General features: G+C 41.6%; 1 protein-coding gene across 5 annotated transcripts in view; it reads left to right on the top strand.

Moving 5' to 3' along the window:
- ncor1 (nuclear receptor corepressor 1) overlaps positions 1-12,010 on the top strand; it is a 70,459-nt gene that overhangs the window by 43,485 nt on the left and 14,964 nt on the right. For 4 of the 5 annotated variants that reach the window (XM_086179508.1, XM_086179507.1, XM_086179506.1 and 1 more), the window contains exons 20-29: positions 1,467-1,914; positions 2,376-2,499; positions 4,262-4,439; positions 5,133-5,300; positions 7,623-7,789; positions 9,537-9,651; positions 11,172-11,254; positions 11,397-11,565; positions 11,647-11,772; positions 11,862-11,945. In XM_086179508.1, coding sequence (XP_086035634.1) covers positions 1,467-1,914; positions 2,376-2,499; positions 4,262-4,439; positions 5,133-5,300; positions 7,623-7,789; positions 9,537-9,651; positions 11,172-11,254; positions 11,397-11,565; positions 11,647-11,772; positions 11,862-11,945 — 1,662 coding nt within the window. The remainder of the gene's footprint in view (positions 1-1,466; positions 1,915-2,375; positions 2,500-4,261; positions 4,440-5,132; positions 5,301-7,622; positions 7,790-9,536; positions 9,652-11,171; positions 11,255-11,396; positions 11,566-11,646; positions 11,773-11,861; positions 11,946-12,010) is intronic. The other variant, XM_086179509.1, reaches the window with a different exon arrangement.

The following is a 12,010-nucleotide window of genomic DNA, read 5'->3' as shown; positions in this document are numbered from 1 at the left end:
CTTGGTGCTTGCTTGCTCTGGACTTACTGCAGTTTTTAATGAGGAAAAAAAAAAGAGATCAAATGAAGGGAAAAAAGGGAGGAGGACAGAAGATATGAACTAATTCTGACTGCAATGGTGCCTGTTGCATAACAGTTCTTAGCTTTGAGGATTCAAGAAAGCCTGCTCTTTGAACACAATGAGCTGGACCACTTGTTTGATCGCGCCAGCCTGCTCGTCTGCACACCTCCTTTCACTTCGACGCCCTTATCCTGCTGCTATGACACGATGAAGGCAGGCCACACTGGAAAAGATTCGTGGGATTTGTCTGATTAGCCCTGAGTAGTAACGGTTCGTAAAATTGATTTGATGTTTTCCATCAATAATGTGGTGTATTGTCATCACCGTTTCAAAATTTTTGGCCAAGTCAAACGGGCTCCAGTTCACAAGATAGCGGTGGCGACAGCAGCCGGACACAAGGTTCTCTGTCATGTTTATTTGACTTTCTCTCTGTATCGTTGAAACCCAAACTGCTCTCTGGAGGCCTTGGCGATCTGCAGCCTCCGATGTCACGTTATACACATGATACAGTTGACCTCATAAAACCAGAGGTTGCATTAGTGCAACTCGTTTAAAGTCTACTCACAAACCCTGGCATGTTTTGTCATCTGGGTGCTCTGCTGCTTCTCTGATTGTAGTTTGATAAATTTAATAAATTTGCATTGATTTTTGTATCTGCACTTCCATCGCCATGGCAACTCCTGAAGGCAGATTTAAAAAAAAAAAGTGTCATTTATTTTATCTTAATGATATGAGATATGAATGTTTTTCAAGATTGTTTGACTCACTGTATTGTGCCTGTTTGTATTCAAGACACCTAGAAGTCAAGTCATACAGGAACAGCGGGGTTTTTTTTATCTTCAGGAGCTTCTTTTGTTGCAACTTTAAGGCCTTGATCTTAGGGAGAACAAGCTTTAATGTAGAGATTAGATTACAAAATAAAGTCAGTCATTAAAAAGAGGATTAGATAGAGTTGGAAATGGCAGTACACGTGTGACACAACAAACTGTGACTGTTGATAATTTCTAAGGAATAGCTGTGTGAAGTGACAAGTGGAGGCATCTTAGTTTAACACTTTGGTGTAATGTTTTGGTTTTTTTTAATCTACATTACAAAATACTGTCTTTAGCCTGTATTTTCAAAGAGATGTGCAGGGATCAGTTAGTCTGACATATTTGCTGTTGATGGTACATTAATGTTTATATGCTGCTGTTGATGCGAGTGTAGTTAACTTGTTTTTGAATCATTATATGCAGCCAGTTTGTCATGTTTTCCGCTGTTAACTTGCTCCACAGTCATAATCTGCTCCATTCCTTTTGTGAGGCTGCACACATATACTTCATTCCGAAGGCTGTAAACCAGAGTTTTGTTCAAGAGTTTTAAGTATCTCTATGTCTTGTTTGACACATTCATCCATCTCTCCTTAGGTGGTGACAACAGCTCTGACACAGAGAGTGCCCATTCCCCATCTCAGGCTGACACCTTAAAGTCTGGGGACTCCAAGAGACTAGACAGCACTGCAGGAGATGCTCAGTGCTCTGAGCAGGACAAAGGTCAGTCGAGCAACGGAAAGGCCCTGGAAACTTCGTACGGCGAACTCTGTGTGAAGGAGGAGAAGAGCCCAGAAAGTGAGAATGGATCTCAGGAAGACAAAGCCAGATTGGCTCTCTACCCAGGCTCGGTTCATCCAAAGACTGAACCTAACGATTTGGATGTGAAGAGTGGAGAGGTTCAGGTCAAAATGGAGCCCGAGCTCAAAGAGAAAGGAGAAAAGGGAGATCATGGTGAGAGGCAGAGGGAGCTCCACTCAGATAATGACTCCAGCGCCACCTGCAGTGCTGACGAAGATGTGGAAGCAGAGCCGGAAAGGCCAAGGTGTGTTTTTATCACTGTATTCGTGTTTCCGTGATGACTGACCTTGGGGAAAGATACTGTAAGCCCAGGCTGTGAACAAAAAGAAGAGTCACCTCCTTCATCTTGTGCAGCATTCAGCTGTCCATTAAGTCCTACTGCAGTATCTAAATACATGTACTGCGTATTAACCGGCATTTGACGTTTTTTACTGACTTTACTCATTTACCTATTTGTTGTGTTTATTTGTTCCCCCGCATGATTCCTTCTCTGTATGTCTCTAAATGTGTTTTTTTCTTTTGTCCTCGTGTTTTTAAATTTTGACACGTATACCTGACTCTTGATACTGATGACTATATGCATAGCAAGTCTCCTCAAGTGCAATAACCATTCATGTATAAAGTTTTCAATTATTAATACATGTTTAATTCTGTACAGAATTGTATTTATTTACTGAACACGAGTGACACATTTTTCTTTTGCAGAATACTGTCCATGGATAAACCATCACTGCTCAGCCCTGCAGGCTCGGTACTGGTGTCCTCACCCAAGCAAACCCAACTCAACATCCAGCAGCTGCAGCAGCGGGCGGCGGCCATTCCCCCCATGGTTAGTCACAGTTACACGGTGATCCGTTAAGACTGGCATGAAAGTATAACCTGACGTGCCAGATAGTTTGTTTCACAGAATGATCTGGGAGTCCCCTGTAGTAACTGTTTGCAGAAGGGCAGGTACAGTGGCTCGCAAAAGTATTCATACCACTCAAAGTTTTCCACATTTTGTCATATTACGACCACAAACATGAATATATTTTATCGGAATTTTATGTGAAAGACCAGCACGAAGTGGCATAAAATGGTGAAGTACAAAGAAAATTATACATGATTGCAAAAGTATTCAGCCCCCTGTGCAACCAATTGCCTTCAGAAGTTGCCTGATGATGATCGAATTGACCTGATAACTAAATAGAGTCCACCTGTGTGTAATCTAATCTCAGTACAAATACAGCCGTTCTGTGACGGCCTCAGTGGTTTGTTCAGAGAATACTGAAGTCCAAGGAACACACCACAAAGGTCAGGGATGAAGTAGTGGAGAAACTTAAAGCAGGGTTATGCTATAAAAACACAACCTAAACCTAAAGCCAGGGCTACAATGGAATGGTTTAAAAACACATAGTCATGTGTTAGAATGATCCAGATTCATGTGTTAGAACGGTCCAGATCTAAATCCAATCAAGAATCTGTTTCAAGTACTGAAAACTACCTTTCAAAAATGGGCTCCATCTAAACTTCAAGCTCATTTGCAAAGAAGAACGGGCAAAATTTTCAGTCTCTAGATGTGCAAAGCTGGTAGAGACATACCCCAACAGACTTGCAGCTGTAATTGCAGCAAAAGGTGGTCCCACAAAGTACTGATGCAAGGGGGCTGAATACTTTTTCACACTGCACTTTTCAGTTTTTTATTTGTAAAAAAAAAAAGAAAAAGAAAATCATATATAATTTTCTTTGTACTTCACAATTGTGGGCCACTTTGTGTTGGTGTATCACATAAAATTCCAATAAAATCTATTTATGTTAGTGGTCGCAACATGACAAAATGTGGAAAGGTTCAAGGGGTATGAATACTTTTGCAAGCCAGAGTACTTTCAAGAAGTACTTGATAGATAACAGGATGAAGCATCTTTCTGTCACTGGCTATCATGGGCAAACTTCAACCAGTCAGATCAACAAACTCTTGTAGAAGCTGAAGGCAGTTGACTGAAGACTGAACACATCTTTTACATTGAGAAAAACATAAATTGCTTTCCTGTCAAAGAAAAAAACAAAAACAAAACAATCTCCAGTTCTTACGCAATTGATCTTATGACGGCATCTATGAAAAAACACCTCAGGAGCTGGAGAGTCTGAATGTCGCGTAACTTCAGCCACATCCGTATCTCCTTAAAGGAGGCTGATTGGCCAAATCACTTCTTTTTTTCTTCTTCTTGTGGGCGCAAGAAAATAACATCAAGCCTAGCAAGATGGATTATCATGTAATCTTATGATCACATGGATCCAGCTGTCTTACAAAGTAAATGGTGGCATGCAGCGGGTTGAAAACATGCTCTTACTTTTCTTCCCTTGATTATAAGGAATGCAATAAAGTCAGCTCTATAAATCTGGATAGTTTATCTCTCAACATCTTAAGTTTTAAGATATATAGACATTTTCAGGATGGGTTGGTGTCCCTCTGAAATCATACAAAAGGAATTTATTTGGACAGTTGAAGACTGTTCAGTGCCGCAGTGCTCTCCCAAATAGAAGAACATCTCCTTCAGTTCATGTTGGCAATCTAACTCATCTGGGTTTTTTCCCCTCCTTAACACCTGTAGGTATCTGGTCCCTTTGGCCCAGGTGGTGTCCCCATCAGTGGCTTTACTATGTTGCAGCACCAGATCAAAGCAGTGCATGCATCAGCCCACCAGGAGGAGAAGCAGAGGCAGGATCAAGGAGACCTGGAGCGCAGACCGACCTTCAACACCCGCAGCCCAACCATACTAGACAGAGATGGTGAGTGAAAGGGAACTATCCTTATTGTGTCCTCGCCTCTCCTCATCCCGAGCTCAGTCAGGCTTGTTCCCCGTCACTGCTGGAAGTGGAGTACTTTTAGCTAATGCATTTTTTAGATTCTGTTCATTTTTTTTGTAGTTGCAGAAAAAGAGAGGTTTGAGGGTGATCTGGACTGTTGTATAGTGGTTCAGCCAGAGCAGAAGTTAGCTGACCGTCGGTTTGTTTGATTGCAACTCAGAGGTTAAGCCTATGTTAACACACATCGAGAAATGCCTTTGGATGAAGAAAAGGGACTGTTGTGTGCTCTTCTCTCTTTTTTTAATTTGTAGTCGAGTGACTCGATCGTGTCATATTAGGACATTTGCCTCTTCTGGGGAGTTGGACATAGTTTAGTCACATAGCTTCAGAAAGGCAACCAGTAAAGTCACTCTTCAGGCTATGTTCCGGCCTGATTTTTTTTTCTTCTGCATAGCTTTTAGCACCTTTTAGTCAGCACTGTGAAAAGTAGAGCAGCTGTCAGAAAAGTGCTGAGCTTTGACACCCTGTTCTTTATTACGCTGGTTCCAGTGGGTGTGTGTGTCCAGGTGGCTGTACTATTTGGCCCATCAGTGTAGCTCAGCTCAATGCTCACTGGCATTGAAGTCAGTTTAATGGCGCTTGTCTTCCTTTTGTCCTTATGCCTGTGTACTGCAGGTAAGCCATTATCCTACATGCCTTATGACATGATGTTGGCTCTGGACCAGGAGGCCCACTCTGGCCGGCCAGGCTCTCCCTACAGACTCTCCCCCAGGGAGCTGAGCAAGGCCTCACCCCAGCCTGACCCCACCGCCCCCAATGCCTCCCGCTACAGTGTGCCGCCAGGTAAAAGCACACACCTTCACTGCCTTTCCCCCTCCAACTCCTTGTCTGCTCTGTCCCAGACATCCCCATCACCATCACTTCCCTTCTTGTTCCCAACTACCCCCGCCTGACTCCTAAAGAGTCTGTTCTTTTTATAATGGAGGAGCTTTTTGCATCGTGTTGGCAATATTCATATGATCGGATTGAGTGCAGTACATTGATGTGATGTAGCAGCTACTCCATTTTCCTCTTACAGGCTTTTATAATGGCCTGTCTTTATATCCTTATTTTATAGCTGATTTATTATCATAACTGGACGTTTTAAGTTGGAGCAGAGAGGAGAACTGTTTTGAACTTCAGGTTCAGCAGTTTATGGATGACGTGCATTAGAGAAGAGAGGTTGAGTTTCGGATGTGTCCACATTAGGCTTATAGCATGAATAGGATGCGTTTGGTCAGCGTTCAGCTGACATGAGAAATATATTTAGAAACGTGAACCAGTACAGTGGAGGTCAAACAAGCATGAACTAGATCTCTCTGGTATAATCGCATACTAGAGAGTAGCTCTGGGGTTTTATTACTATAGCAAGTATGTCAATGGGCCCTTTTATAAGGCCTGTTAAGAGCAGAAGTCTTTTTAAAGGGGGAGCTTGCATGGGGCAACACAGGCAACAACGTGTATGTTGTTTATGTTCTATAAATCCCACTGGATGGTAGCTGTTGTGTTGCACATCATGCTATGCAAAATTACACACTTTGGCTGGCTTTGTTTGGCTGAGTGTAAGCAAGTTAAATTGTCACGAGGGGTCTTCTCGGCAGAAGGATACTGGGGTCTCTGTTTCGAGTGCTTGATTCAGATTTGTTTGCTTTGTTCACCTGTCTGCTCTTGATCCTTAGACAATTGTTCTACATTGTTCAACCGAGGTGGTGAGGGAATTACTGTAAAAAGTTGTCTCTTGTTGCATTAAATATCAAAAAAGACTACTTGAAAGTACATTTACTTTTTCCCTTATATTTCATATGTTTACAGTCCAGCCAGTCACTAACCATACCTGGCATGATCACTCACATGAAAATGAAGCTGTCATGATTAGTTTATATTGGTTATACTAATTTACTGTACTTAAGTTTTTAATTACTTTTTTAGCTTAACTAACTTGTTTTATATTAACCAGTCTTTTTTTTTTTAGATCACAATTAAAAACAAAATTGTTAAAAGTATCCAAGAAAATCAAACACAAATTTGTAGATTTTTTTTTCTTAACAGCACAACCAAATTCATCTTTTTCACTGTCCCCTTCTGTCTTTTTTTTGTCTTTTTTTTTTCTTTTTAATATCAGTTGACTCCATTAGTGCAGCTTCTTTTATAGGTGTAATGCGAACCTCTTCCCCTGACAATTGCTGTGCAGTAAGCACAGAAGGTCACACACTCCCCCGTTAGTGGGCGTTTATTGCACGTCAGTCATTATCCCCTTCCAAAGCAGATATTTTTACGATGTGTCACTGTTTGACATCTAGATCAGGTGGTTCACAGGAGCTCTTGTATATACATGCAAATTTGGTGATATTTATATTCTTCCTATAGTAATACTTGTAAAGTATGTAGAACATAGTAGCAGGAGAACAAAATGATTTGAAGTTGTAACGTGTCATTATTTCATTTATCTGCAGTCATCGCAGTAGAACACAAAATTTGCAGTGACTCTACAGACATTTGACATTAATTTCTGTCTGTCTTGAATTTTAATGTTTACCAGACTATCTCTGCATCACGGATTTGTAAATTCATTTTAGAGTGTCTTGCTCTCCTTCTCTGTCCTTGTTTGAGCCACCAGGATGATGACATCCATGCTTATTGGAGAATCTCTCCCTCTACCTTGCTTTTCTTTTTCTTGTTTTTTTTTTTCCCTTCAAATTTCTGGTTTTGTGGATCACGGACTATGAGACATGATATAAGGAGGTTACTGACTTTGTGTGAGTGTGTATTATGATCCATTTCATCCACTCAGCTTTCCCAGTAAAGCAGACAGCAGGAATTGACCAAAGTCACCTCAAGCTCAGGGCAGGCTATTAACTGATACTTATTTCACCACTTTCTGGAGGCTGTCAGAATCAAGTTGAGTAATTTATTGTACATTCTTTGCCTCGAAATGAAGCTTAATGGAACCTTTAATGCTGGTGTAGTTGGTTGTGTGGTGTTTGCTGGGGGGGGGGGCGGGGGGGGACAATTCCAGGACAAATCACGGTTACTGTGTGAGCTGTTAATAGTTTAATTAAAAGTTTAGTGGCGGAAGGAAGCAAATAAAAGTTTTGTTTTTTTTCCCCTTTGTCATATTCTCAACAGTTCTCCACCCTGCCCCCAACCAGCTGGTTCAGAGTATGGCAGATGGAGTCCGTGTGACTTTCAGCAGACCCAGCAGACCTCCCAACATTCCCTCTCCTCCTCCACTCATTCCAACCACCAAGCCCACGGACAAGCCTTCGTTCATTCAAGGAGGCTCCATCTCCCAGGTTAGAGAACCCAAGTGACAGTGGCAAAGTTTTTTTTTTTTTAACCTTTATTTTACCAGGTAGTCACTTGAGATCAGGTGATCTCTTTTCCGAGCGAGACCTGGCCAAAATGGCAACATCTAAAACAAGCAAAATAACACAAAATCTGACAAGAACAAACAAAGCGACGTGGTACAGAGAACAAACGAACAGTGAAACAAGGCCAGAAGTAGATAAAAGTCGAAGCAAGGAGGCAGGGGGAGGCGGGGCTTTACAAAGGGTCACTGAGGAGAGAACGTCAGGTTAATGGAAATATGACAACATTATCCGGCAAAACAATTACATTGTCCCATTTCAGTCTTTGAAATGTCCAAAGTCTGTGTTTTAAAATCAGATATGGTGGTGAAAGCTTGCAGTTTGAGAGTTTTTTTAAGTCCATTCCAGGCAACTGGAGCAGAAAAAGAACAAGCCCTTTTCCCAAACTCAGTGCGAGTTCTGGGTACTGAGGCATGTAAATGATCCTGTGAGCGTAAGTTGTAAGACGTGTTTGGTGTGAATGTGATGTATGAAGACAGATAGAACGGAAGGTTACCAGTGATGGCTTTGTAAATGAAGGTGTACCAATGATGCAGTCTACGGACAGAGAGAGAAGTCCAGCTTACCTTTGTGTACAGAATGCAGTGAGGGGTTAATGCTCTATAGCCAGTAATAAATCTTAAAGCACCATGGTAGACAGTATCCAGAAATGTGGTGGAACAAGCAGACATATATAAAACATCACCATAATCAAGAATTGGTAAAAACGTAGCAGCGACAAGTCTCTTTTTTTGAAATAAAAGAGAAACAGGACTTATTTCTGAAATAGGAACCCAGCAACACTTTTAGTTTTTTTGACAAATTTTCGACATGGGGTTTAAAATGAAGTTGATCGTCTAATATAAAACCTAAGTATTTAAAAGTCCAGATGTGTTCAATTTGCACTCCTTGTGAGGTGTGAATAGAAGGGGCATGTACTTTTATGTTGGATTTAGTGAAGATCATGAATTTGTTTTTTATTCTGGATTTAGGACAAGTTTTAAATGCAGTAGCTGGGTTTTAATTTCCTTAAAAGCAAGTTGTAAAAGTTCCAAGGTCCTAGACAAGGTAGCAGCACAACATTAAATGACAGTATCATCAGCATAAAAATGGAAGTTTGCGTAAGAAACATGTTTGCCAAGGTTATTAATATAGAGCGTAAACAACAGTGGACCTAAAACTGAGCCTTGCGGCACCCCCTTGTGGACAGATAAAACAGCAGACTAGAAACCATCAGCATAAACACATTGAGTCCTGTCAGACAATTTGAACTGATGGACCCAGTAGTGCAAGCGTCCTTCTACACTTCTGCTTCCCTGACATTCATGCCAGAGCTGTGATGACATTCTTTCATCACCAGTTTCATTTGACCATATCAGGGTTTAATGATGATTTTTTTGTTTTCCACGGTTGAGACCATGACAACCCCAAAACTGTATTCATCAATGAAATACTGCAGTCTAAAACTTAAAAGTTACATGTTATTCCAGTAAGGTATGTACCTTCTTCAAGTTATACGAGTGTAACTCCAATGTTTTTTTTTTCTTTTAATGGATATAAGTTTTGTGTTGTTGTTGTTGTCACATGACACTTGACAGTTCGCAAGTGTTTTACTAATGATCAACATCACTTTTCACCAATGTCTTCTTTTCATGAACATAGTGATATGTATTCTCTGCTCCTGCTATTTCAGGGAACTCCTGGCACATACCTGCCATCCCATGGCGTCTATGGGCCAGAGGGGGCGAAGAGCACTGTGGGCTCCATCTCTCTGGGACTGCCTAGGCAGCAGGATCCCAACAAGCCTGGTAGGACACCAGACAGTTTCATTACTATAATACATTGCCTCTGGGGTTTTCAAATGGCTCAGATGGGTGTGTTTTACAATATGTTTTTATATCACAGTCGTTATTCACGAGTGGTCTTACAAATGTCTTCTTACTGCAACAAACCACACCAATAGATATTCCTGGCCTGGCCTGAGTCGTTGCACTGCACATGAACCACTGGGGAACCTGATGGAGGATTTTTGATAAGATTTTTTTTTTTTGTTAGACCTATTTTCTATGAGATATTGTATTTTTTTTCACTATATACCATCCATCCATCCATCCATTGTCTTCCGCTTCTTCCTACACATTAAGGGTCGCGGGGGGGCTGGAGCCTATCCCAGCGTCAATGGGCGAGAGGCAGGGTTCACCCTGGACAGGTCGCCAGTCCATCACAGGGCCAACATATAGAGACAAACAACCATTCACACTCACATTCATACCTACGGTCAATTTAGAGTATTCAATGCAGAGAACATGCAAACTCCACACAGAAAGATCCTGTGCCCGAGCCGGGACTCAAACCCGGAACCTTCTTGCTGTGAGGCGACTGCTGTGAAGTCCTCTCTAAATACCATTAAATAAAAAATATATAAATATGATCTGTTTGGAAGGTTTAACAGTATTTATGGGAAGTGTCACAGTAAGAAAATCAAATTATCCATCAAATTAACTGTTTAAGAGAACATGAGCAACTGTCACTCACAAGAGGATGATGAAAAACAGGAGGGGGGGGCAGGGTGGATACATGTTACGTTTGAGCAAGAGAGAGGGTCTTTGTGACTCGGAGAAAACAAACAGAATAACAACGAAAGTTCATTCATGCCAAAAATTGAACGTGCTCATCATGTCGAGGTGTAACAGCAAAGGTCTTAATAACGGTATAAAACTCCACCACCCAGAGGTTGTCCTAACTCTACAGACTTGTTTCCACTTGTTGTCCATAGAAGACATAGTACTTTAGGGCATCAAAACAGAGGGTGCATTAATCTGGCATTAATGATGCAAACAATCAGACTAGTATGGCGTCAAATTTACGGCAAAAGTCCATAACGAGCGTGGTTTAAGCTCCACGAGCTCGTGTAAAATGTTGAAAAAACATGTTTAGGAAAAGAAGAAGGAAAAAAAGCACAGAAACAATCATTTGTCTGTGATTGGCCACTTTTCTGCGACCCCGGTGGCTTCTGTGACTAAAACATGAATGTATCGAGCCAGCGGGGCTAAGTCGAGTTTGGTGAGTAAGAGTTTTATGATTTTTTTTCTTTGAGACATGCATGTTCACCAAACTCGACTCAGCCGCGTTTGCTCAATTCATCCATGTTTTAGTCATGGAAACCACAGCAACCGGGTCATGGGGCGGGATAGCTGAAAAGTGGCCAAATTGCGTAAATTAGACACCATCGACTACCATTAAATGTTTATTATTATGTTAACCCAGCAGTCCTTCTCTTATCATTTAAATCTTGACTATTAAACTAACCTTCCTTAACTCCCTCCAGGAGCTGCAGTGCCATCCATACAAGATGGCAGAAGCCCAGCAAAGGTGGGAGAGAGTCTGGCTTTCAGGGGATCAATCACTCAGGTAATGAACAGATGACATGATGGACTGAGTTAGTAAAGTCAGTGAATGAATAAAGAACAAACATAATGTGCTTTTCATTGGTAATTTATTTTAAGTAATGCATCTTCATTACTTCGGTTGCATTCTACTATTCCTAAAACAGGGCACCCCAGCCCTTCCCCAGTCTAGTATTGCTGCTGACCTCTTGAAGGGCACAATCACCAAGCTGGCCACTGAGGACCTGAGTAGCCCAGATAAGGCCAGAGGGGAACAGCTGGCAAAAGCTCATGTGATCTACGAGGGCAAGAGTGGTCACATCCTCTCCTATGATGGTGGGTGCTTTTATCATTTATGTCCCTAATAATGGTTGTATGTTAAAACACAAAGTTAATCAGAAATATATGTGTTCAAAGCTATCAAGAACCCCAGGGAAAACACCCGTAGCCCTAGAAGTGGCCATGAGCTGAAACGCACCTATGACATGATTGAAGGACCCATGGGCAGGGGCCACCCTGGCAGGGAGGGAGCACCGTTTGAAGGTTCTGCTTGTGTGTTGACCAGTAAACAGCATGTGTCTTGCTTTGTTCACCTTGTCTTCATTATGAACCCAATGGTACCTGTTGTGCAGGTCTAATTAGCAGAGCCTTGCCAAGAGAGGGCCACCACGGAGATTCTAAGGAAAGGCCACTGATCACTGGATCCATCATGCAGGGTAACCAATTAAAAAGCTTAAAAACCCTCTGTAAGTTGATAAATAATCGAAGCATCACGAAAAAC

This window comes from Aulostomus chinensis, chromosome 15, assembly GCF_037954235.1.
Source record: "Aulostomus chinensis isolate RoL2024-O1b breed Wild chromosome 15, RoL_Achi_v1.0, whole genome shotgun sequence".
Taxonomy (NCBI): domain Eukaryota; kingdom Metazoa; phylum Chordata; class Actinopteri; order Syngnathiformes; family Aulostomidae; genus Aulostomus; species Aulostomus chinensis.
This window is presented reverse-complemented; position numbering and strand designations above follow the sequence as displayed.